The following is a 27230-nucleotide window of genomic DNA, read 5'->3' as shown; positions in this document are numbered from 1 at the left end:
TTCAAGTCTTTGTAATCAGCGCAGTAGCTAGTGGACGGATTAATTCCCTAATTAACAGGTCGTGTGCAGGTAATGATTAGATGTGACGTCGTGCGGTCTATTCTTTTCAAACGTCTGCTATATTCGTAGTCCGTCATTGCGGTAAAGAGGTTATGTGAGGTTTTCCGCTGGCGACCATAGTTACCGACTCATTATAGATACTCATAATCCATTTTCGTTCGGCAGCGAACGCTTGCCTAAAAATAAGACAATCGTGGGAAAGTTGGACAAATCGCATCTGCAATGCATGACTCGACCGTAAAGCATGTCTCCCAATGCTCAAATCCCTTCCACGTGACAGGGTTAGTCAATTTTCCACACTCCGTTAGATTGTGTCACCCACGTTACCCCATTATCGGCTCTTGGGTGAGCTGCGCTTACTGCGCTATGACACATCAAAGTCGCGTTTTATATTGTTATTTTTTCTTCGCGCTCTATTGTGTGATCAAGGTCGTCTTATCTGGCGCGGCGATCTCCTACTTGTGTGGTAACTCGGCGAGGTTTTCATTCGCACGATACGGGAGTAGGTGTTATTCGCTTGGTGGCGCTGTATTTCAAAGTCATTGTAGCGTATTAGTATAGATAACTAAGGTAAACCGGTTTACCTTAGTTATCTATAGTATTAGTACGCGTATCGTACTTTACTTTTCCTTTCGAAACTATTCCCTAGCATACATGGGTCGGTCGTGATTTGTGATCCCAATCAGTTACGACGGTCACAGCATTTTCAAGTAATCGTAATATTTAGAAAAAACGCGATCGTAATCGATATATATTCTATTGTATAGACTATAGATAAATCAATTGTTACTACTTTTAGGCCCAAGGATCATATATTTCGTAGTCAATGGATTGATTAATCAAATGATATGCCGTTAATCAGGATTAAATTATTCGGCTTTGTAGCCCTTCCCTACGATTTTTATTGTCCTTTCATGGATACCTTGAAACTAGTCCACGGAAGGTCAATAGGTCCTAAAGAATATCAATACTGCATTTAAATTTTGTATGCAGGCAACAACAAAATAACCGCGTTCACGGTGCTCTTCGTGTTAAGTGCGTTTGTGCTGTTTCTCACGTTGTGCAATCTGAGCAGTCGATATCCATCTTGGTATGCTAATGCGACAACAATCTTTCATTTCTTATCAATGCAATGCATGCATGATCATTGATCATGATCAACATTGCTCCTGTCCGTGCGGTGGACGCTGAATCTTAAAGCTGATTTTTTTGCGACAATGATAACCCGTCGTGCCAGCCAAAATTAAATGAATCACTATCTTCGATTGCGATAAAATACTTTAACAATATACCACATGTATGGCGTTTATCTTGTTACTCATTACGAAACGAAAAGTCCACGAGTTGAAAACAGCGAGCGTCTGGCTTTGCGCAAATCTTTTACATTGCTCCTTCCCATTGACGCGATCGCCAATAGTCATCCTGCTGTGTATGTGTATCGACTATCGAGAGCCATATTAGGATATTAAGAGACCAAATGTTTAACGATGCGGTAATGTCAAGATTATATTGCTATTTTCCTAGTAGAAATGACGTCATCATGTCAGGAATTCGGAATTTGAGGAATGACACTGTCCATATGCAGATCAGATGATTTACGTATTGAAGACCGTCTGATATATAATCAGTTCCTGTCGCATTCCCGTAAGTGACTTCTAAAGTTCATTGAAGTTCAACGCGTGATCTTCTCCGAAATAAAGTCAAGAAGACGAAATTGCGGCATAAGCATAACTCTGATTCATTTCAAGTGAAATTCGACCAATGTCTGGAGTCGAAATTTTCATTTTTCTAGAAATGCCGTGGTATGTTCCAACATATTTGCGTGGTTCGTGGCAATCCACGCCGCCGCAATTCCACCCGTACCGGGCGCTAAACGCGTGCCAACAGCTCCTGTCATCGGTTTAGCAACATTTGGCCGAAATCCACCGAGATTGGTTCCGGGTCTCCCGGTCTCAATGCTAATCCTCATTGCCTTTTCACCGGGTGTATGATGCGCCAAAGGATGCACCCTCATTTTTCAAGGCTGTACCACTTCCATGAAGTGTGAAGAATACTGCGACCAGGACCCACTGTAACTTGTAACTGATAATGAGGTGGTGATATGCCGTTTCTTATTCATCCGATTCCCATTCAGACTGCACCGTTGAGCAGTACCACAGTACTGGGGTGCCTAAACCTTGTGCAAATGTTAAACATGGTGCACCATTCCGAAAAAGCTTGAGAGCCTGTCTGGTTAGTGCAGAAATCTTGTAAACCCTTGTAGCGTTGCAGAAGTGGGGTGAAAGGCAAGGTCGGTAGACCCAAGGACAGCAGGAAAATTAAGCGGAACTGAGCAAACAATAATTTACCTACTAGATTTGGCGTTTACAGCTTTTCGGTATTTTGAATGTTCATCTTTGGATGAAACCCATAATAATAACATTACGGTCTGTCGGGTTTGCAGTTTAAAGCATTTTTTCTGATAGGTTTGAATAGGGATGTCGAAATAATTAGACCACCGTTGATCCCGGGTCATACAACGGAGAGAATCCCAAGGTATTTCTAAAGTGTCGATGGTGCCATATTATATCGGATTAGATTATTATTGCACCACAGGGCCGTGCATGCGTAATTTGAGATTCGCCTATACTCGGTCATAGGTTATTTCTATTTGCGCCTTATGCCCGACCGTGTATTGCTAACAATTAGGCCCTATTCACTCTCTGAAGTTTTATTATACACAATACAACCTGGATATATGTGACTATACGTTTTGGGGCTAAATTAGGGTTACCATATTTTGGAATCGGGAAAGGAGGACACTTTTTCAAAATTTTCAAACTTTCAAACTTCTAATACCTGAGGAAAATCTTGAAAACATGGTAAATTTTCCCCACTACGTGGTCGGCTCACTAAAAATAAGTCAATTTCCCGGCTCAGCTCCCGAAATAGCCGCCGGAGCGTTACTTGAGTGATGATTTGCTGTATCTCAGTCGAATTTGGCCCTATATTTCACCAAAATTCTCAAAAAAGAGGACAAAATCTCAAACAGGAGGACATTTCGGCGTCCTCGGGAGACATTTTCAAAAACCTCAGAAAGGAGGACGTATGGTAACCCTAGGCTAAATGTACTTCACCAGTTGGAGCGTTGACCGCTGTATCTCTAAGCATAACTTTCCTTTCGGGCTATGTGTCATTCAATATACAGGGATATGAAGGCTTGTGCCTACAGGAAGGGACCCAACATATATACCCTCTCACAAAATCGAATCCGTGCACGACACAACTATATATAGGTTCTTTGGTAACACTGCCGTTTCTCAGACAAATTGGTGGTTGGTCAATGGTCATTGGTCATATACAAAGCGTATTTATATTCTTACGAACAATAGATACCGCAGAATCTAAGCATTTCTTTTCATGTCATTTTTGACATCATCATCAGTCAGTTTCGACGCCATCATATTTGCGAATGCTGACAGGGCATACCGATATCACTACCGAATAAATTACGAGGCATTTCCACATATTCACCTACACAGCAAAATATCCTTCTGTATAGCTAAGCTACGAATAAAGTAATTCTATACATTAGAAATACACTCCAAAGTCAGATGCTGTTTTTTGCTGACGCTACTTCTCCAATTATACTGTACCCAATTAGATCTATATCACGCTCTACCGACGAGATATGAAGTTTACCTAATAGAAAATGCATACGTCGTATATTTTGCAATTTTATTATGTAAATAATGTTCTGTATTATTTCAGTCAAGTTTATTAGTAAATTTCTATCCAACCACAAGATACAATGAAAAGATAGGAAGGTACCGAATCGACCTGGAGTTGTCTTTAGTCTTTAAATCAGACGCTCACCTTGGTCTAAAGCAGTGGTTCCCAACGTGGGCGATATCGGGGGGAGATGTGGTACCGATGGATCAAGAATTGCAAAATTATCTCTTACCACCAAATCTTCAGCCGATAACAACAGATCTTTTGCTGGCTCAACACGTAGATACAAGCTATACTTACCGGATATGAATATCCACCAATTGAAAAAATATTTATGAACGCTCAAAATTTGTTGCTCGAACGTATCATCGATCCCCACCCGGTGGGTAGCAAGGAACACAACCTGAGAACCTATGAGACATACGCTCAAAAACACGAATGTTTCAACTTTTCTTGCTGTGTTAAATAATCTAAAAAGCTACAGCAAGCCAAAAATGAATGTTTGGTCGCAACCGTCGAGTAAATAGAATAAATAATACCTCAAATGTTGCCATAAAATTAGGTTTCGATTTAAGCGCAAACTTACAAATTTGAGGGTACATACACATTGCCCGTAAATCGATATTTTGACTTCCAAATAGCTCATTATAGAGATAAAACATTACGCAGGTAATTATTAAATACAGCGCCAATGTGTACAGGCGTGTTTCTGTTGTGACATGACTAGTTAGTCCAACTATTTTGCCTGAATTATGGTATCATTGGCCTCGCAAGGATGGTATTGAATAAAAAATATGTGCCGTTATATAGCATGGTACAAGCCTTACACTTCGAAATAAAATTTATTGTTAGGTTTGTTCGTGCTGAATGTTACAAAGAAAAGTGAATGCATCGATCGAAATATATTTTACAACCCCCCCCCCCCCCCCCCAAAAAAAAAAACATCTGTCAGAGACCCCATAACTCATACAGGTCGAAGTTCTTTGCCTGTGGGGAAAGATTCCGCCAGCATGCAATTGTAGAAAAATTCACGGAGTGTCATCATGGGATTATCATAGACAATTTTTCAAGTATTTTTGGTCCCAGTGTCTCATCGGAACACCTCTTCCCCATTTAATTACCACGGGCAAAAATGCACGTGAAGACTGCTTATTCTGCATATGGCGCGAAAGTTGACAAAAAAAAAGGTAAACACAATGGAAAGTAGACGCGGAAACCGGTTTTCCGAGCACCTACTCGGATAAATGACATCTTTTTAGTCAATTCACCAGTGATCAGAGGTAATTGAATAAATTTCCCGTATATATATTATAGAGCGGAGCGGATCGACAAATTCTCTGGTCCGACTCCGATCCGGTTTTTCAATTCTCTGGTCCGGCTCCGACCGCAACAGGAAAAAGTACTGATCCGGCTCCGATCCGGATCCGGCCGAAAATCCGACCCTACATGGTACTATGGTTCCGTGAATTTATGAATATGGCTCGTTTCTTTTCGCACTGGCTTGGTGGTTAGTAGCGTGTGGTTGGTTGGTAGTTATTTAGTTACAAAAGTTATGCTTATCCATAAAGATTCTGGCCGTATCGAAAAAGTACTGATCCGGCTCCGATCCGCTTCGGCAAAAATTGAAAAAATCCGGCCAGATATCCAATCCGGCTCCGGTCCATGCTCCGCAAAATCCGCAACATATTGGGGGCGAAAATTTGTGACGAGCTTGATAAGAGGGCGATGAGTCGAAAAAGGTTGGGAACCACTGGTCTAAAGGGCCCTTGGCGAATTAAAAAGGCAGCATGTACATGTACACTAAATGAAAAGTAATAGAAGATAACATAGAAATGCAAAACGATAACATGAGGTGGCATGTGACGGAAGGTGAGGTCGATACATCAGATCGTGATCCGGTAAACTCAACCTCTGACAAGTATTTAATCAATAGACCCTGCTTATGTTTCGATGTGAATGTTGACATGCTCTATTGCTCTTCGACTGTCGGATATCCGACGAGATACTGTTTCATCATCATAATCCTCATTTTTATACACCACACAAGACACCACACGATTACGATATAATGAAAAGATTGGAGGGTGCCGAAACGACTAGGAGTAGTCTCTTAGTCAGACACCCACCTTGGCCTACAGCATGTAAATAAGAGGCTCACATCTCATAAGAGGCATGCACAGTGGATAAGAGAAAGGATAACATAAAAGTAAGCGACTAAAATAAATGCTGCATGTGTCAGTATACGCGAGGTGGATATGTCAGATTGTGGTCCGGCAATCTTGTGGGCAGACTAGAAGTGATTCAGTAGAAATTGCTTGTAGTTCGATTTGAATGTGGACTTGCTCGACGACTATGTAGGATAAATAGCCGACGAGATGCTGTTCCACACTACAGGTCTGGGCGCATACTTGATAGAGCACTGCGTTTTCTTGTATTCCGTCGTGATCATATTGCAGTTGTTCTTCGAGGACGCGCGTGTGTAGTAGTTGTGCGCTTTTGGTTGCGAGGTAAAGTAGTCGTTGAACGTGGAACTGATACATAAACCTGGCAATTTCTAGCTTCCTCATGTATTCACAGTCAATGCCTTGCGTTTGGTGGAATACTGGAACAAATAAAAAGCTGAACAACCTTTACATGTAGGCCTACTGTGTCCCGACAGCATAGGCCTATACGCAATTTCAGATTTGTTTACATTTGATTGACGTTAGTTGCAAGCAACAACATTCAATGCAAATGAGGTTCACGTGTACGTTAGCATTTGTATAAGCTGCCGATCGATACATCTGTTCAATTCCACTTAAATCATCACAGTGACATCATTTTGTAACAAAACGTTGGTAATGAGTTATTCACTGATTTCTTGTTTGCAGTCCAATCGCAACTCGACGCAGCCGTACCTCCACCGAACTACGATTCGACCGCCGTCTGTGAGCCAACAACCGACAACACGTCCCTTCCGCCAATCAACGTAGATAAGAAAACGTACAGTTTTCACGCTACAGTCAGTATGTCACAGATTAACCTTTTCCATTTTCCTGCTTTACCAGTCTCGGGGCGGTCGAATCCAAACGCGGCCCGAAAATGGGTAAAGAAAGTACCCATATGTCATTGAAAAGTGCGCGTTTGTCAACTGCTGCTGATTCCTCCGTGATGCAACCAAACCTAGGATTCTTGGCAGGTGTGTAACATCTATGTGTTGATTCTACCACTTTTTCTTGATAGGCAAATAATTTTTATAGTCCTAACCATAAGCGTCTCCACTATCAAAATTTGGGAGGAGATGTGCAGAATTTTTCTTGCAATGATGTCTCTGATCCCTTGTGACGTAGCAATGCATGTGTCACAGCGAAGATGACCATTCCTTACACTTTTACGTACACACTTTTAATGCCTAATCGCCGACTTCCCGATTTTAGAATTATGTGGTGTAGGAAATGATTTCGTAAGGACTAACATCATTTTACTCACAAGTTATATCGTCGCTATGGCAAGGAAGTATACCCTCTTCCCAAGTATCACGTCCACAGAACAGTTCCGAAATCGCGCCTGTTTTTTTAGCACCGTATCAGTCAAACGGCATTCGTCTGAGGGAAGCTGTGCTATATTTTGAGTTACTGGGAAACATATTTCATTCTTTCGCTTTCTATACTTCAAATAACTCCAACCTGCCTCGGACCTCACTAATTTTACACCTGCAACTTCAAGGACCGCTTTTCCTACCTCAGAACAGGGTCTGATGATTGCGATATCTTGTACTCTCGTCTTGTGCCTTCAATCTGTATTAACGTATGCGTGGCCGTATATAGTGAGTTACTCTTATGCTCCTGAGTCCTGGCCGTACATGTATTAACCCTAGATTTGTGGTTTCTGAGAAATATGTTTTATCATTTGATATCGGGCTTTCAATTTTGAAATTTGACTTTTTGTCCTGAATTTTATGTTTCATGCTATATCACGTAGCGTCGTTCTACCAACATTGTTGTATCAGATCCTGGTAGATCACAAAGTCGCTGCCAAAGATATGTGAGATTCCTATAGCGGAAGGTTGAGTTATATCGGGTTGGGTTTAGGCAGGGTCACGTTATGTCAGGTTATTGTGTTACGGTTTGGGTAGAGGTTATTACCTAAGGTTAACTTGTTGTTAGGGTTAAATGTAACTTTACGGTTCTTTTCAATGGCTCATTATCATGACACTCGCAATTTTGAACGCGGGCTACCCTCACATATCTATCGCCCAATTCGGAAGGACCACGTGCAGTTTGTACTCTCTACCTATACGTCAGTACATGTCCATTGTCCACGTAATGCCGAACAGTGTAGGCTACTTTACTCAATTCACGACAAGGACCTTATCATATCTCCTCGCCCCTGCTAGAAAATTGTTCGTGTATGTAAGGCTGAAATTCGACTCATACATTAATACACGATGCTTTGCATTTCCGTGACAGCCGAATCAGCTCAAACCGGACCAGGACCGGATTTCGAACGGGTCATGTTCAACCTTGCTGGCAGGAGCCCGCTGGTCTCACAGTATCTTTACATGCGACAACTAAAAGGCGATGCGATTACCGGGCAGAGAATGCGAAGGACAGAGATTTCACAATACCCATATCCTTTCCGTATAGTAAAATATATAGCTATAATAGTCGTTCAGTTCGTGCGTTCTTGGGTATATTTCCTTAACGGTGAGTCTCTGCGTGTACATCTCAGGCTCCGACGTTTCAGGAGGTCATCCAGAGTTCCAAGAAGGTCGTCAATGATCTCCATGCCCGCCGGGAAAGGTGATTATCGCCAGCGTTCTATTCGTACGTGCCCCAACATGCGCACGCCCACGCGTCTGAAGTGAATACGAACTGTGGAATTCGTCGAATGTTATCAAATATAATCCATAGGATCAGTGTCATTTGAATTGCGTCTCATCTCCGTTCGCAATTGATTTTATCGATGATTCCCGGCGTCATTGCACTGTATTTTCAACAGCGTTCGGCGCATAGATGCTCATGCTCATGCAGGATGAGACCGAATGAGATGCAAAATCCCGTTTCTTACATATAGTTCGATTCCTTTGATCTGATACATTATCAAACGATTAAATTATAATAGATGGCTTACCGCCAGGTCTCTTGGGCTCAGCTTCGTTCACTGTATGTCATAGTAGAAGGAAATATCCCACAACATTCGTGTCAACTACGTCTGAATTTGTTGCGGAACTATATGCTCAAGTTCGTCGTTAAAGTGGTCAGCGTAGTACTCAACTAGACGTATAGAGTAACGCCGTGAATTTCGACTCATAGTTCAAGTAGAAGTAGCGATTTTCAAGACGTATCAAAACTATTTCAATTGGAAGTGGAATGTTACGGCATGAAAAGTATACTGAAGTAATCTAAAAGTATATTTGATCCAGGTGACTTTTAGCAATCAGGCGAAGGTGACAATTAATTTCGATTATTGCGAAGTGAATCTTCGCGATTAACGCAAAACGTCTTGCTCTAATGGCGCTATACATTTAATATGTGCAATTTTTGAAAATGAATTTAGTTACCTTGATATAGGGGCTGTTACGTCCAATTGTTATGACTAGGGCAAGTTTTTGCAACTTCTGGAACTAATTTTTTTCAACTTCCGACAGCTTCCTGAATACTCAGAAGTTATGTAGTATGGTGTTTTAAGCTGTTTGGAGGAATCTTATATTGCAACTTCTTCGATTTTTCATGCAAATTTTTGCAAGTTTTTTCGATTCTTTATGCAACTCAGTTTTTACTGGAAATATTTGGCATTATATGTAAATATAGATCGCTTGATTATTTCACTATCGTTTAAATTTGAGGTCCTTTCTGATCTGACCTACACTCACGCTTAACCGCCTAAAATTATATTTTCACTGGGTCAATTTTTTCAGGCTATTGATTTTGTTGAAGTCGCCAACACTTAGTTTTGCTACAGTGTCTTGCATACGGATCGATTCTAGTATCTCATACCCTAATATTTTCAAAGAACTTGTCCATAAACTAACCTTTTTAGTGCAACTTTTGCCAAACATAAGTGCAACTTGCCCCATATTTGACTACAACAAAAACCTGCCTCAGTTATGACAATTTCGATTGTAAAAGTGATGCAAACGTACCCTAAAACTGCTCTCTATTTTACAAAATTAAAAGTGTAAGATGTATCGTTCTGCCTAGAAATTGTTAAGTGGAAGTTGAGGTAATCTTAAAACGTGACTTCTTGAGTCAGTAGCACAAGTAGGCAAAACGTACGCGAGTACTCTAAAATGTAGGAATACCTCATTACTGACTAGGACTTTTTTCGCCAATAGTGTATGACATACGGTCATACGTGAACACGGTCGGTTTTTTTATCAGAGAAATCTGTATACCCGTTCGCAGGATGATGACTATCACCGAAGAGGAACGATTGCGGCAGGAAAAGCACAGGAAGCAGCTCGTGACCGAAACCAACAAGATGTTGTCAGACCTCGGCGATCCAATCGAAATCAAATTGAAAAGCGATCGCGTTATGGACGTGGCGGTGAGACGTTAGTGCATACGCCGAAGTGTCCCGGTCGCGGCGAGGGGGGGGGGTGCCGTACGCAAATTCAGATTGGTTTGAAGCATTGCTACCCGGTTCTGAACCAGACCAGGTCTGTATAAGCGAGTCTAGTTTTGTTGCTCACAGTCACAATGCACCACTTGCGACGCTATAGTTCTATTGAATTGCGTCTCAGTCACATCGAATCTACGGATATATTACATTCAAGTCCCGTTACGGATTTGAGCTTCCCATTCGCCGACTCCGCGTCCCTATCCGGTAATTCAATTCAGTTTTTATTGATAACTTCATCATTTCAAAAGACGTCAAAATTGTGATAAAATGAAAAGAGTCGAAGAGTCGAAATACCTTTGATTAGTATTTCAATCAACGGAAGATAACATTACAAGTATAAACGATGAAAATGAAGCGGTGCATGTCGGCAGGCGAAATATATATGTCAGATGGTGGTCTGGTAATCTCGAGACCATAATAGTGTTCAATCAGTCGGTAGTAATCATTCATCCGGTCGGGAGTGTATCCAGACTTCGAAGTCCTCCGTTAAAATCAAGACCCATACCCAGCATATCCGACCGACAAGATCGTGTAATGGGGGAGCGTCCGGCTTCTTGGTTCCCGGCCTGGTCAGACCAAAGACCTGATTAGTAACACTCGTATCTATGGCTTCCCGGCTTGGCGGTCAGAATTAACGGGATAGCATATGGAGGGGTGGTGCGAGACTTAGAAAGCATTACAAGGCTATTTCTGCACCTTCCTTGTCCAGTGCCATGTGCACATCATGCATTCATGGAATGCTTATGCAGTATGCACAGATCGTGTGTATTTGTATTTCATGAGTCGGTGTATATGCCGCAAAAACATCAAGGACAAAAACATAGAACGTCCCATTCTTGTGACAAATAGAATCGACGCGTGTCGTTATCGAAGTCGATGATATCCTGATACTTGATTTAATGTTAAATAGTTTAATTTTGGCGTGCACCGTCGCGTAGGTGATGTTGTCTTCAACACCAATAGACATCATAAACTATAATTACAGGTAGATTTGATCGGTACCTGCCCATTACCAGTTCCTGCGGTGTACAACTGCGAGAAGTTTATGAGTATCATGCGATGGTGAAATACACTACGCATGCGCATATGGCATACCTTTACATACTGAACGTACGGTGTCTCACGCCATGTTGCAAGCTATAGCCTACGTGCGCCGGATCCTTTCTGACTGTCGCAAAATGTTAATAATGTTCGAGAATTTCCACCTTCCGGGGCGAATAAATATGCAATGAGCTGACTTATATTAGTTCAGAAAGCTCTTCTGTGAACCATCTTTCATCGCGGAAATACATCGGCGACTGAAAATCATTCATTGACAGTTCGATATTTGGTCTGCTGCTCATGTACGAATGGAACCAATGTCTTTCCTGTCAGGTAAAGGATTTTAGACCGGGACATGGACTGGATATCGGCTGAATTTTTTCACTTTTGACCCGAGCCAGATTCGTATTTTTTTTTTGATGCGATTGGAGCCGGATTCGTACTTTTTTATACGGTCAGAATCGCTATGGAGGCTACCATTGATGAGCATGACTGATGTAAACTCGCCATATGTCAGTAACCTCCAATACATACCCGTGTTCAATAGCTATCAGTTTTTATTGTCATGTCTCTTTTGTTGCAATATGCAATATAAAATCTTGATCCGTAGCCTACCGAATGATCGGTGTGTATTATGGGAGATTTTCGGATCGGATCTCGGTCATTTCAAGAATCCGTCCCCCTTGCGTCTTATATTCTCTGCATTACGTTTCATTCAGTGTGCAATCTGTGCATGTCTCTTATTTACTTTGCCTGGGCTAAGGTGGGTGTCTGATCTTAAAGGCTACTCCAAGTTGTTTCGACACCTTCCTATCTTTTCATTGTATCGCAGTCTTGTGATGTTTTGAAACGATGAAAATATTAATAAACCTGATTGATTGATTGGAGTCGGACCAGAGAATTCGTCGATCCGCCCCGCACTAAAGGCTATATACCACGAGCAAACAGCAGACAGCGGAATATTTACATGTATTAGTACTAGCCTCCGAATGTGGCTCACGGACTGAAAACGACGAATTTCATCTCTGTATCTACCCTAGAAGAAGTATGCTATGGTCCTATACAGCGTGGTAATGTCCGTGTCTCAATACAAAATTTACCCTCTTGCAAATACTCTCTTGTCATGCCAGACTTTCGTTCGTGAATTTGGGATCGGATGCAGCCGAGTGCATAAGCCTGTGATTCCGAAACTGTGTGCCGCGGCACGTTAGTGTGCCTCTGCACTTTCTAAGGTGTGCCGCGAATATATTTGGTAATTTTCGAAGCAGTGAATCAAGCAATTATTCTGCAGAAAAACAGCTCAATGGCTGTCTCCTTCCAAATCCTTTACCATGGGTGCAAAAGCAATCGGGACTTTATTCTCATGTGCATTGTGCATCTACATCATTACTATGTAAACATAGCTTTTCTGTTTTAACTGAAAATAAAGGCCATACGTGAGTGAGACTGCTTATAATGGACGACAAAACTTGGTTACGTTTGTCAGCAATGCAGCCTCGTTTCGGTCGTATATATGTTCGTATCAATAGGCATGGTTATCGCATTGCCACGTAGCTTTTTTTTGCGAAAAGACAGTTTCTTGTAAGTGTTCCGCGAGTACTTTATAATTTTTTGCTAGTGTACCACCGGCCAAAAAAGTTTGGAAACTATACTCCCATAAGCACTCTCATTCTTTGTAATGAAATTTGACAAGTTGAAAAGAATTATATCGACTTCAGGCACAATTCGACTTGAAGAGACAGTCGTCTGATGTAAAAACTGATCGAGAATAGCTATAGCAGTGCAATAATGCATGCAAATTACAAATTCAGGCCTATATACTTCCGTATTCAGAAACAGTAGGATACCTATCAATGATCATGGACCAACTCTGCTGTTTTCTGTTTTTAGCTTGGTGGAGGGCTGCACCGACCGTCGTCATACGCCACCGCTCGACCTGACACCAGTGATGTGGATTTGTTGCTCCAAGAAGACCCAAATAACTTACCTGACCCGAATTCCGTGATATAAAAGCATTGTCATTTTCAACTTAGCGTATTTTCAAATATGCCGCAATCTATACCAGCTGTGTAACTTTATCAGTAAAAAACAAGCTGACTATTTCCGTTTTGGTTATAATACGTGTATCGTCTATCAGAATGAACAATATGATGACAGCCTGGGTAAGGTATGATATGGTATGGTATGGAACGAAATATCGGTTTGGAATATCGAAATGTGCCATTATACGGTATGGTATGGAAATTTTTATACATACCTTCTAAAATATAGTAATGAAACGATGACAACACAAATCCGCCAATACAAGCAAGAGTGTTGTCAGAGTAGGTGATGCGCCTCATTCTCATAAAATCCTAACGCACTCCTTGAAATTTCAATGGTGCGAACTTATAATAGCTCGTCGACGAAATGATCTGTGTCTATGAAAAGCCTCACATACTGTATATATTTATCTATCATAACATGCATAGTAGATAGTTATATCCCTACCCTTTTGACATGCGTATTGCATAAGGGGTTATATCATGAATATCAATGAATCGACTTGCGCTATAAAACGAGTGTTACCAAACCGGTGTGATTGAATCATATTGGCCAGCGTATTCCCATTACGACAGTATCGGGACCTGAAAGTGTTTTCAATCGACGCCAGACAACTAATTACCCGTTACGTTTCGATGAAATGAGATATACCAGATTTATTATACGATTTTATTGTTTAAACCTAACGGTTTATGACCAGATGGGTGTATTAATGGATGTATCTCGACGTCTGGTTGCGCATACTTTCGCCCATTATCAGCATGCACTCATACGCCATGCCCGAATTTAAATCGACTTTTTAACAAAGGAGTTTTAAGCACGCTGATACTGTTTTAGTAAATTACTATTGAATTATCGTGACTCATTCGCACTTATATCGTCCGGCTAAAACCGACAGAGTAGGACATTGTGCATTTGCAACTTTCCGAGTCCGTTCATGGGTCCCAGTCCCAGAGTTGCTTTTACAATTCCATCCCTTTCTACCAATTAGTTAAACATCTCAAGGAGGTATCGTTATGAATATTTTACCAAGTGTATAACAAGATTGCGTGCGTTCTTTGATGATCCTATTTTTACTCCCAACTACGCGGTTTACGTCAGTCAGCAATGCTCATTGGACAAAGTCGTCAAAGGGAATGGGCTATTTTAACTCTCTATACTTGTTTTTAAGCCATGAATCGGGTGTTATCGATCTCAGAATCGTTTTGCTTCCGGATCAGCTGTCCTGAGAAGCTTTCAACATGATAGAACATTATTCGGCTGTCAGGGCTGAATATTTAAAACTAAAATTAGCGGAACAATTGTTTTTGCTACAGGCCGTGGAAGGTTGATCGATATTATGCCAACACGATTTGTTACGCTTTCTGTTTGTCGGTACTTATCATGTCGCCTATGAGACTATAATACAATACATACAATTACGTAGATTTGAGATGGGAAACCTCGTCGCCGGTATTTGAATAAACGTTACTTTGACGAAGACAACAGCAGTGCTTCTGAACCGGGGCCCACTAGATTAGGGGCGTAAACCGATCTTCAGGGGACACGAATCCTGGCTTGTTCTTCAACGTAATTCACTCAACAATCGGGCTCGCATTCTCGCAAGTATCCTTGCATGTGAAAACTATGTCACGATCTTAACAAGTATTCTTAATCATTCAGTGACATTATAGTACCGTGCTGATGAAATAATCCTCAACGCCTCAACGGCCTGTTACGCATTAGGAAGCTAGCTATGACTGAGGAACTGGTTTATCAAATATTCAGCCGGTATATAGGTGAAATATGAGAAGCTTGAAAGTTCATCAGAGACTCAAAATAACGTCATTAATATTTTCTAAAAATAAATTTGCACCAAACCATGCTGTTCGGACCCATATTCTGTCTGGATCCCGTGTCTCAGCAAAGTGGTATTTTCTTTCTAGTCTTGATATTAAGACTAAGTACAAGAAGTTGAATGATTATTAAGTTGTTCATCGCAAATAAAGAATTTGGTCGCAAGGAAACGAAGCAGTGTTGAATATCCCATCAGAGTGTTAGGCGTTATTAAGATATCCACGGGAGCCACGTTCGCATCTAGTCTTCATTTAAATTGGGGGTTGAAGCAAAGCATGCTTACTTAAGGGGGCACCTGGGCGACATAGAGGAAAGGATAAGAACTACTGCTCTGCAGTTGCTGTAATTTTCTTGATCCTATGTATGTCGAGAGTCCCTGATCAAAATAGTTCACGAAATTATAACATCAGATGGTACCGAAGACAGGCCACCAACTTGATACCATAGCAGGATTAGGTTTTTGTACATTGGTTCTAAGAAATAAACGGATGTAATGTCACCAAATGCTAACGACTGTTTTAATCGTATTTTTTACTAAGTTGTTCGTATTGAAAGTGTATATGTTTATAAATGTAGCTCCGTGTGGGTACGGAGTAGCCTAGGTATCGTAATGCAAATAAAGCGAATGGTACGCTCGTACAGTACACAGCCTCCCTCTAAGTGTTTTATCGACAATATTTTACTGCTAACCTAGCAGATATTTTGAATTATGTAAACTCATATTGGCCTCGATATTCAGAATTAAGACTCTACAGTCTACACACGGCATTGATTATTATCCGTGATTGTGTAATGAGCCTCCAGTGTTCTTCTGGGGTTCACACGGCACCGGCGTCCATTATACCCGTTTATCCCATGCAGTCATTCGAGACCTATCCATGACTCCCACTAACACGAGCCGTACCGCACACTCCACAGTGAAACATCTGTACGATACGGCATACGCCGAAACTCGAACATACAGGAACACAGTGCAACCACATGCGCATGACCACTGACCAGGCGACCAACACAGAAGAGAGTGCTACGCCCATGACGTTTCGCTGATGCGGCAACCAGAACTAAAATTAACCAAGGAACACATTCGTCGTAATTGACGATTGACGAAATACCGTGAGATTCTGCTGGCAATGTCCTGAGAATCTCGCATCATTTTGAATATCTTATTACATTCGACTGCGAGGAGCTTCTATATCGATTTGCAGAATGCAGACTTCAGTCAATGGATCATTGTTCAACTTCAAGTCGTCATATTCTGTTGCCGAAAACGTTTCTGTATAGCAAAGGACATGTTTATAATACTTATTGCGTCGCATCAGGAGACCCGTAGACGCGCTATCAGCACTATATCCAGGGTTGCCATCGACATCGACCCAAAAATAAGGACAGTCGAAAAAATTAGATTAGCATGAAAAAAGCGTTTTTGCACATACTTCGTATTTATACGAGCCGTGGGATATCACATTCCATACTTTTCGCCAGAAACAATCTGCTCCAACAACTCCTTTGTTATTAGAAAGTGTTTCATGGATCTCACGACAGCTCAGGTCTAGGTTTACCTTTACTCAGGGCCGGAACACCACTTCGTCAGCCCCACCCCACCCCACCCAAAAAAAAACGTTGGTCTTGCCCCCCTCTATAGGGTGATAAACCAAACTTCTTCATCTCGTTGTGATTAGAGGCGTCAACCAAGATGGAAAAATGATCTACACCAAGTTACGACAAAATCATTTTTTGAGCTGGTGGAGCAAGAATTCCAGTGACAATGCTTGTAGTCTTGGTCCTGGCCGCAGAAATCTTGTTTGCGATGTTGGAATCGGGGAATATTGCTTTGAACAATTGCGACGTGCAATCGTTGGCGAGGAATGATTGCTGGTGTTTGACAGCAGGGCTGTGGAGTCGGAGGAGTCGGAGTCGGGGTAATTTTCGCTTGATGGAGTCGGAGTCGGAGTCGGAGTCGTGAAAACTATAATAGCTGGAGTCAGAGTCGGAGTCGGAGTCGGTGGGAAAATACTGACTGGAGTCGGAGTCGGAGTTTGTGAGATTGACTATGACTTCGACTCCGACTCCAACTTCTCTATCATGAAAACATTTTCTTTCAAAGAATTTTCAATAAAATTTATATGTACCACCAATCACTGTAATTATTAACCATACAGATCAGGTGCGGCCAGCCCGTGGCACGCAGGCCAAATTTGGCACACGAGAAGGTTAGGTGTGGCCTGCGAAGTAATTCTCGAAATTATTTATGACATGCAGGTACAATTGCAAGGCCAACTAAAATTTGATTAGCATGACCGCGAAATTTGATGATGACTAAAACAACAGTTCTGACGCATTGACGTATCCAGGGGTCAGCCACATTTATCCCAGATCTTCGTATATGACCATGAAGTAGAATATTTCACAGCAGATTTATTTGACTTGAAATTTTTCTCGGTCCTTCGTATGATTCATTGTCACTAGATTTCTTGCATTCAGTATTTGAGCCCCCTTCTGAAAATTGTAAATACATATTATGCACAGAATTGAGTTTAACTATATTCGCAATTAGGAGATACGGCTTCGCTTGTGCATTCGCAGTGAGATCGTCGACAAAACATTTGCACATAATGATAGATGCATGTTCATTGATACCGTCGATTATGCTATGTCTAAACGTCGAATAATCCTGTCCTTTTCAAATGAGCCCAGTGGTATACAGATGCGACCCCCAATTTATGTTAGCGACATATTTTTTGATATAGCTATAGCCTAATTCAGTCGTTATTTTGCAAAAAAATTTCGCGCTTCGCGCGACCAGGGCCTGATGGGGCGCACTGCACACTTGCATGACATATTGTTATCAATTTTAGAGCGTATTAATATAAGTCTTGTTTGTAATGTTACCGAATTCGGTTCGCTCCTATCGACGACTAAAAAAGGTTATCAACATTCCAGTTGCCCGCGCAATGGTTCGTAAATCTCAGGTGTCCCTTTCGCCGAAAAAGTTGCCCACTCCTGATATAGATAAAATTAGACATTAGTTGCAAATTACAACTCATTTGCACAGGGGAAGAAAATCGCAATATGCGTTTTCGCGATGCAGTAAAAATTGATACAATTTTTGGAATTATACCATGATACTGTGACAGAGAAAATGCATCGGCTGGTTTTGTAAAATTGTAAAAATGATGTAAATATGACCAAACGATGCTTCCCACTTGACAAAATTAAAAATATTTGTAGTGTAGCTTAGCTGTTTGGGTCAAACAAATGATTAAAGGGGCACTGCACTCAAAAAATGATGTGGTCTCAAATTGAAGAGCAGAACGAAAAAAAAATTTTGGCCGCAGCCGTTTTCTTCAGAACGCCACCGTAATGGAGCTGCAATTTATTGAAATTTCCAGAGTTGCAGCAGTCGCGGCTCCGGATAATCTCTTAACCCGTTACATGGCACGATGACTTCATCGTCGCACTTGCTCGACGCGATTACGCAGAGGACGAACTTTAGATAGTTGTCAGTCGATGTTATGAATGACTCATGTCTTGCACACCAAGGCGGCGCTCAACGTACGGTGTTAGGTCAGGAGGATTTGTGTCTGGAGCTTGTCACGACTCTATAGTATTTGCCAGTTGAATGATACTGAGATGCCGTTACAGTTGTATATTGATGCAGATACAGCTGTCATTTTCAAGATGTATTATTGACTGCACAGTGCACAACCTTTGGAGTAGTGGTCTTGCGGAAGATACAGATACATGATATTTGTTAGACATATTTGCTTCAGAACATCGGCTGACAACTATCTGAAGCTCGTCCTCTGCGTGACTGCGTAATCGCGTCGAGCAAGTGCGACGATGAAGTCATCGTGCCATGTAACGGGTTAAGAGATTATCCGGAGCCGCGACTGCTGCAACTCTGGAAATTTCAATAAATTGCAGCTCCATTACGGTGGCGTTCTGAAGAAAACGGCTGCGGCCAAAATTTTTTTTTCGTTCTGCTCTTCAATTTGAGACCACATCATTTTTTGAGTGCAGTGCCCCTTTAAGAAAGACTGCAAGTCCCAATCCTTGAATACTTGATTAAGTACATGTAGACAAGACATAGGCTATGGTCTTTGACTACTTAACTAAATTCCATTTATGACCAATGTCTATTATTAGTAGTAAGAGTGTTTGTGCTTGTAATCAGGATAGTGTGCAATGACAAAATTAGTAAGTTCAATTTCTTTATTAGTTGCTGAGTCATACACAAGAGCTGCACTTGGATTTTTTATCTACATTTTTATTTTACAGGATTGGATATCTGCCATATTTGAATGATTCATACATTTCAGGATATTAGAGAGTCCATGTTATAAAAATTTGAATAAGGAAGGATATTTAGCAAATCTTTATTTCATGTTAATTGCATATAGTGGATAATTCGAGCTGTGCCACAATGCCACAGTTAATCATATGTTTGCATATGTTTAATGGTTGTATGATAGTCATTCAGCCGACAATGTGGCATATAATTTTCGCAGTAAATTGATAATAATGCTGGAGTCGGAGTCGGGAGTCGGAGTCGGAGTCGGTACGTTTAAAAACCCAGGAGTCGGAGTCGGAGTCGGAGTCGGTATATTGAAAATGTGTGCAGTCGGAGTCGGAGCCGGAGTCGGTGGTAAAATTTACCGACTCCACAGCCCTGTTTGACAGTATGGAATGCCCAGCTACCCTCAGCAGCAGCTGCCTTGTAGTCTGTGGTCGTTGGTGTTGATCGACTAGTGGAAAAATTATTCATGGACTGGCTCAAATTAATTATTATGACACGCTTCTTGTGTTTTGGGGTACCAATGTGAGTTGAAATAGCGGTCTTTTCCATAGCCTCCAGGTTAATGTCGCAGTGGCAGATATTGCAATGTGCGAAACACTCGCCTTCAAGCCTCGTTAGATATTTTTTAATTCTCTCTCCTAATCGTCATGAAAAACGTTTTTACGCCTGCTCATTTTAACTAATCAGATTTAGCGTTATTAGTAGCTAAAACTATATGCGCAAGTGCAGTATAATTTAGATAAATATATCAAAGATTTATAGCTTTACTACTGTTTAATCAATGTGTCGACTGCCCTTCGCCTTTTGCACTGAGCAATAAATGCTGCCTTCCCCACAGGCCACAGCTTGAGCTTATTCTGCTGTAGACCAAAAAGCAGGAACCTGGTACTGCTGTTTACTGCTAACATGACGTCCGCTGCGGTAGCTTGGTACTCACGAAACTGCTATACCACCCACTGCCCTAGCTATCTCACCACTTAGAAGTCAAATCTTGTGATGTGTACGACACGAGAGTTCCTTTCATTTATGATGTCATAAAATCTCCACGCAAAAGCATAATTTTAGAATAATATGCAACACAGATATCAGAGGAAAACGATCGGAGTTCTGTAGTGGTTAAAAATAAGACAAAATAAGGACGCAAGTCGAAAATAAGGACATTTCTTAGAAATAAGGACAGTTGAGATTTCTAAGACATGACCCTTCAAAATAAGGACAAATCTTAGAAATAAGGACGGTATGGCAACCCTGACTATATCACATTACAAATATAGTTAATCGACAAATATTTCTCGTTGTATGAAGGTCATTCTGGAGACGACCGTTAATATTTTAATTAATCCCCTCAGGACTGACCTGCCGTTCTTGGATGAATCTCATATTCAGACGAGTGTGAATACTATCTCCGAAAATATTTGATCTAGTATCTTGCAGTGTGATCATGTTGCCTTACAAGTACATAATATTAAAATCAGATCTAGGATTCGTTTTGCACTTATACCTTCTGTGTAAGAACTAAGAAATGCCATGAATATAGTTGGAGGTGGGGAATATACGCCTACATTAGCTAAATTGGCACCCGCGGAACTACATATAGTTTGTCATAAGTTCGCGGTACTGCGCTTTTATGTTTGCGTATTTGATTGTGTTTGAGAACAATGTTCCGTTTTCCCAAGGCCATATGCAATATTCATGATAAAAGCAGTGAATATGACAAACGCACCAAGTCTAACCTAATCTGCTACAAAATCAAATACATAAAGTTTTAAAATAAGTGGCTCTATTAGGCCCATCTCTTCGTAGAAGCCCAGATAGAATGGAGGGGGAGAGATATTTCGAAACTCAAGTAATAGAATAAACATGCTTATCCGTGACCCCGAACGAAACAATTTCACATCGCTTCGCATCATCGTATTTCGCGGCGGCGAGGAGAAGTCTTGTCAGAAAAAAATCGTGACGAAGTTATATCACATAATATGATAACGGCGTCGGGGCATCATTGGATGTCCTACGTGTGTAAACGGTGGTAAATAATGTACAGAAATGATCCTAATATGAAAGTACTTCGCAAATTCGCAATTGAGACGAGGCATTCGTCGACAAAAATTCCAGCAGCTCCGGTATGAGCAATGAACATGTTAATTTGTACCCACGCTCCTTTACTAATTGACCGAAGCCGGGTTCAAATCGATTAATTATAGGAATTTGTTTCTATGTGTGCTCAGGAATATACCTGCGGATCGAGTATGCTGGTCTGATTGAACCAGAAGGTTCTGCATCGGGTATGTATATAGCCACGGCTGCACGTCCATGTCAAATGCCTGCTGTTGTTTGTGGTATTCGAGAGGTTCTCCGACTCCAATGGTCATTTAAACCAGACCGATATTCTTTATTATGATTACGCATCTGCCAACTTGCAGCACGACCCACTTCTAGGCTTTTTAAACACCGATCGCGCGGATCAGATGGCGAGGCGGCCCCTAGCTAAACATGCACCAGTAAGATACAGGTTGGAGTCGGACTCGGACCCGCAACCCATTGATGTTGCAGCTGTGGATCATACATTTATTTCATACATCATATCATACATTTATTTCGCCACCATGTCAAATGGTATATTGTAGTAGGCTATGACCCCACTCACAAGACTATGTAATGCACGGCCAATTTGCCTTTTTTCCAACGCTAACCACGAATGGATATAAAGCAGTCGCAAATGTGAGGTCTCATTGCATTCTTCTCTGTGAAAATCTGCTTATCGACCAAACACGGACTTCACGTTTGCCATATTATCCTTACGAACGATGAGTCGAGAGGGAACAGGGCGGTTGTATACATTGGCATTTCTGTCAGGTAATATTTCAACAAGGACTTTCTATATTGTTAATCAGATTTTCGTTTCCAACCTGTTACTACAATTACAGTTTGCTTGGTTGTTACACAAGGCTTTGAAATCGAATCAGACTACAGAATCTTGCCTAACCAGGTTCGTTATATGTTTTACACAATGTGTATATAATTTATATCATTGTTTTGCAGTACCGTTAAATATAATTGAGTGCTTCATAGGTGAATGTTGAGTAAGTCTATTACTTCTCTAATCAATCCGTCTCTCCTGGGAACTACAGAGATGGTCAATGTATCATAGTGTCCTAAAGTGGTTGGGACACAAGCAAATTTCACGGCTCACTGCGGTTGGTGTACGTCATCCTTCCGTTTGACCAAAGGCAATTTACGCCAGTATTTAAACAAGTTTGCCGACCTCAAAATTTGATAAAATTGGCAATCACGGTACTGATTACTAATAAATAAATTTTATTCTACTCGTGGTCCTGGAACCCCAAAAATCAGCCAAGAATTTTACATCGGAGTTTTCCATTGCGACGCAACAATGCCGTCTGGAATAAGATGCCGCAGCTCAGGAGCAAGTGCGCAGCGAGAATGAGAGTGTGAATGTTCAATCGGCTGCAAAACAATGGTGAATACGCTTGCGGGTTGCGCTGATCCTCACTTGCTGTTGAGCTGCTGCATCTTATGTAAAATTCGACTCTCGAGTATCGCCTGACAGATGGCGATTATTGTGAATGTCTAACAGGTACTTTAAGGTACGTTTCAGTCACTATACATTTTCTGTGTTTGGGACATTGCGCACTGTATCTGAAAATTTCACCGCCTAAATCAAAGAAGTGTATTCATACACTCTGTACATAGTTATTATTTGGCAGTATATTCTAAAATCCAATTCACAAAGTAGTCGAGAAGGATCATAAACAGAATAAATGCGAAATTTCCAGCGTAATCAGCACTTTGAGTACTCTGATAATGTAGAAGTATACGTAATATATTTTTGTGTGCGCCACGAGTCCGTTTCAATGATCATATGGATAAAATGTCACTGACTGTACTCGCCTGAACACGAAGTAACCTACTTGCAAAAATGTGATTTGTAAAAAGAACGTCGGATATTTTTGTAAATTTTACAAAATATCATAACAAGGATATCAAAATGACACGATCGAAACGCTAAGCAGTTTGGAGTTATCGATTTCGACATTACGGTACAGCACGCTCAAAGATAGGAAAGAACGATTTGAATTTTCTATAATCTATTTGAAATTGGATATTGGATTAGATAACGTTTTATTTTGATTCCAGGAACAGACTGCCGAGGATTACAGAATTATCAATAACTTATCAAGATTACACAACAAAGCACCCCGTCGTAAATCTGGTTCGTAAATGAAATCGCATCGTTTTAGGCATTTCTTGTATCATGGACGTATTACCTTATAGTTAGGTTCCTTGTTCGCGTACCACCCTTTCCTGCCCTTTGGTTGTGAATACACACTCTTTTCGCTAAAATGATTGTAGGCTGTAGGTGTAGAATAGGGGTATGTGGTACCGATGAGACACTGGGACCGAAAAAACTTGAAAAAATCTCTATGATAATCCCATGATTAGCCAACACTCCGTGAATTTTTCTACAATTGCATGCTGGTTTTTGATCTATCGGTACCACATCTCCCCTACTAATCGCAATAGCGATCGGTAACAGATGCGAATCTGTCGGGACTTTTTGAAAATCGCGTCTGAAAACATTTCAAATGCAATAGAAAATCGGTTATACTTTGTTTTCATTTATACGATGAAATATATCGTGCCAGTTGAAGCAATTCACAAAAATTCTGACATCCCCAGGAAATGATGGAATGACGAGCTCAATGTACTTTTGAGGTTGTTACGTTTTTGTTTGTTGGTTGTCGGAGTTAGTCATAATGTACCTGCAATGTCACAGCATTGCTGAAATTTATCTTTTCACGCCCATTCCTAGATTTACATCCCATGGCTTCAGCACATCGTCATCATCATAGTAGCTTATGTCCATTTTACACATTTTGAGAGAATTAAGTTTATGTAAAGTTTTCATTTTCTTTCGGCCATATCTTAACCATGACTTACTTTGAAACATGACCAAGATATAGCCAAAAATTAAGAAAATATTACAAAATCTTGATTTTCTATCAATTTAAAAAATGAATCTTAAAATTTGCAAAAATGGACATAATCTACTTTGATTCCACCGTGACGATGTCGGCGTGTATCTATTTATCATCCCACATATGATCTATTTCTATGGATATTAACAATCGTAACCTTCTGAATTTGTTGAGTTTTTTTTGTTGAGTCTTCTCATCTCGACGAGGTCTAATGTATGTTTATAGATGAAATCTATGGTGTGGACACTGCTCCCCTAGACGTACGAACCGAATATCCGTCTGATATTCTCCTTGACTCTCCACGCGGAGGAAATCCCGTATCGTACCAGGCGTCAAGAAGTATTGGACATGAAAGTCCCAGGTACGAGGCGTACCCGCATCGAGCTATTCCCAGCCTTTTTCGAAAGAACAGTCTTCTCAGACATCAGTTGAAATACAATGGCTCACCGATGCGTCAAGGAGACTCGTACAAGGATGAAGACCGCCGTGCTGTAATGTCATCCCTCTTTCGAAGAGGAGTTCCGTTTTTATTTCGGAGAAGTGGATCTGCTGTTGATGACACCGGGGAGCCAGAAGTCTCCTCGTCCAATAATAACTACCGCAATAACGATATCCCAGATTTACATCTGATGAACAATATGTGAAGATGACATACCGTGACTGATTTTGGTACAGCGGTAACACAGGTACTCCGACTCGCATTACATATAACATCGACCCTGGGTATACATGAGATTAGATATATAACAACATATAGCATTTGTATTTAATGATGATTTAAGGTGAGTGGTGTTGGATTGACACTATTTATGAAACGGTTTCAACACTGCTATATATGTAAAAATTGTGCGATTGGAGGTGATATAAATTAATAAAAAGTGACGGAGACATAAAGTTTTTTTCAATTCCGTCAACGGTAGGCCTAGCTAGACCTATATCCACATAAGTAGCCTCTGATATTGAGAGGTGATAACTGGTCTAGTCAGCAGTCATCACGAAGTAGCCTACTTATATATCAGCTATTGCGGGAAATAGCCTTCCGGAATGGAATATGTCTTGCGAGCTTGTCGGTTTCGATTATAATTATATAGGCTAGGCCTACCAATTCGACTTATACGTCAACAGTTCTAAAAAAAAGTGCATTTCCTTTTGAAATTTTTGGTGACGAAAGTAGTTGTTGAACATAGTTGAATTATTCAATTTAAGAGAGAGAGAGAGAGAGAGAGAGAGAGAAAGAGAGAGAGTATCACCAGCAGCATGTAAATTGCTATGCCAGCGGTATCGTTTTATTCCACTTGCATCGATTCAAGATACCACAGAAAGCAAGGAAGGAAGTATAGTTGCAACTATACTTGATGAAGTCACTCTTAACTTCCAATAAATTTAGCATCAAATACGGAAAAAGTTATAAGGACGCATGCACAAATGCACATATGCACATTTGCACAATGCACGTGCATCGTGCACATATACTGCACTTGTAGGCCTACACTCAATGAGAAATAACAATCTGAATTATCAAAAAGGGGACAAGTGACGAAAAATCATGTTACGAAATATCATGGACGGGATATAGGCGAGGTCAGAACGTCGAAGATCGATCCGGCAATCTCAATACTCACGCTAGTATAGAATAGATAGAATATTGCTCCAGTTGAAACTGTTCGAGTGTTCGTAGATTTGGTAGCTTTCATCATCATTATCATCATTGGTTTATTAGCAATTTTATCAGTTCAATACACCACAAAAATGCGATACAATGAAAAGACAGGAAGATGTCGAAGCGACAAGGAGTAGTCTATGGAATCTGACACCCACCTTGGCCTAGGCGATGTAAAGAGGAGGCATGCACACTGAATGAAAGTAAAGAAGATAGTATAGAAAAAGAATGCGACAAGAAATAGGGCGGCATGTCATGGGAAGCGAGATCGATAGGTCAGACTAGTTGACCCTACCCAGAGTCATATCGGTCACACCCTGTCCTATACCGTTAAGTTCATTTATTGTTGTTTCATGTGCCAATGATGTTTTCTTTACGGTTGGACAAATCAATAAATATCTCTCTCTCTCTCTCTCTCAGTCGTGGTCTGGTAATCTTGAGGATGGACTGTATTTATTTAGTATAGTAATTGCTTGTATTTCGACTTGAATGTGGACATGCTCGTCGACTGTCGGATGGCCGGCGGGATACTGTTCCACACATCAGGTCCGGCATATTTGATGGAGCGATGATCTTTTCGGTCGATCATATAATATTTGGACGACGTGGACGCGCGTGTGTTGTACTTGTGCGCTTTTGATTCAGAGGTAAAGAAGTCATTGAAATATTCGGGGCAACGACCGCAGTGAAACTGATACATAAACTTGGCGATTTCTAGTTTCCGCATATCTTCTATGTTTAGGACGCCGAATCTCTTCAGCAGCGACTTATTGGATGGGCAGCCAGGCCCCTTTGGGGCCCTAGCTATGATTCACACCAAGAGATAATAATAGTCTGATTGTATTTTCATCTGATCAAGACACACACAATGCGATAAGACACAATATGATGTAATGAACAGATAGGAGGATGCCGAACGACCAGTTGCGGTCTCTTAAACGGGCATCCACCTCGACCTAGTGCCCGATGTCACAGTTCTTTT

General features: G+C 41.0%; 2 protein-coding genes across 3 annotated transcripts in view; both read left to right on the top strand.

Annotated features, from left to right (window-relative positions):
* The window catches only part of LOC145433625 (protein FAM227B-like), an 86501-nt gene extending 72986 nt beyond the window's left edge, over nucleotides 1-13515 (top strand). The window contains exons 10-15 of the mRNA XM_080310772.1: nucleotides 6642-6753; nucleotides 6819-6949; nucleotides 8220-8381; nucleotides 8477-8552; nucleotides 10158-10299; nucleotides 13306-13515. Of these exons, the coding sequence (XP_080166898.1) occupies nucleotides 6642-6753; nucleotides 6819-6949; nucleotides 8220-8381; nucleotides 8477-8552; nucleotides 10158-10299; nucleotides 13306-13425 (743 nt within the window). The 3' untranslated portion in view covers nucleotides 13426-13515. The remainder of the gene's footprint in view (nucleotides 1-6641; nucleotides 6754-6818; nucleotides 6950-8219; nucleotides 8382-8476; nucleotides 8553-10157; nucleotides 10300-13305) is intronic.
* An 8788-nt stretch (nucleotides 13516-22303) lies between these two features.
* On the top strand, nucleotides 22304-25482 carry LOC145433621 (uncharacterized). Of its 2 annotated transcripts, XM_080310770.1 has the most exons (5): nucleotides 22304-22444; nucleotides 22516-22577; nucleotides 23747-23822; nucleotides 24814-24949; nucleotides 25010-25482. In XM_080310770.1, exons 1-5 carry the CDS (start codon nucleotides 22396-22398, stop codon nucleotides 25230-25232), a joined length of 546 nt encoding a protein of 181 aa, XP_080166896.1. In that variant the 5' UTR covers nucleotides 22304-22395; the 3' UTR covers nucleotides 25233-25482. The 2 variants fall into 2 exon arrangements, with proteins under 2 accessions (XP_080166896.1, XP_080166895.1); XM_080310769.1 differs by having other exon boundaries at nucleotides 24814-25482.
* The last annotated feature ends 1748 nt before the right edge of the window (nucleotides 25483-27230 follow it).

This window comes from Botryllus schlosseri, chromosome 2 (assembly GCF_051294905.1).
Source record: "Botryllus schlosseri isolate E-star chromosome 2, Bs_hap1, whole genome shotgun sequence".
Lineage (NCBI taxonomy): Eukaryota > Metazoa > Chordata > Ascidiacea > Stolidobranchia > Styelidae > Botryllus > Botryllus schlosseri.
The sequence above is the reverse complement of the archived record's forward strand: the minus strand, read 5'-3'. Positions and strand labels throughout refer to the sequence as shown.

What these genes read in the sequence shown, in the direction of transcription:
- LOC145433621 (XM_080310769.1), top strand. Translation starts at nt 22,396, where the DNA reads ATGAGTCGAGAGGGAACAGGGCGGTTGTATACATTGGCATTTCTGTCA. An exon ending in TACATTGGCATTTCTGTCAG is followed by an intron (nt 22,445 to 22,515) that starts GTAATATTTCAA and finishes CTACAATTACAG; the next exon opens with TTTGCTTGGTTGTTACACAA. An exon ending in ACAGAATCTTGCCTAACCAG is followed by an intron (nt 22,578 to 23,746) that starts GTTCGTTATATG and finishes TTTTGATTCCAG; the next exon opens with GAACAGACTGCCGAGGATTA.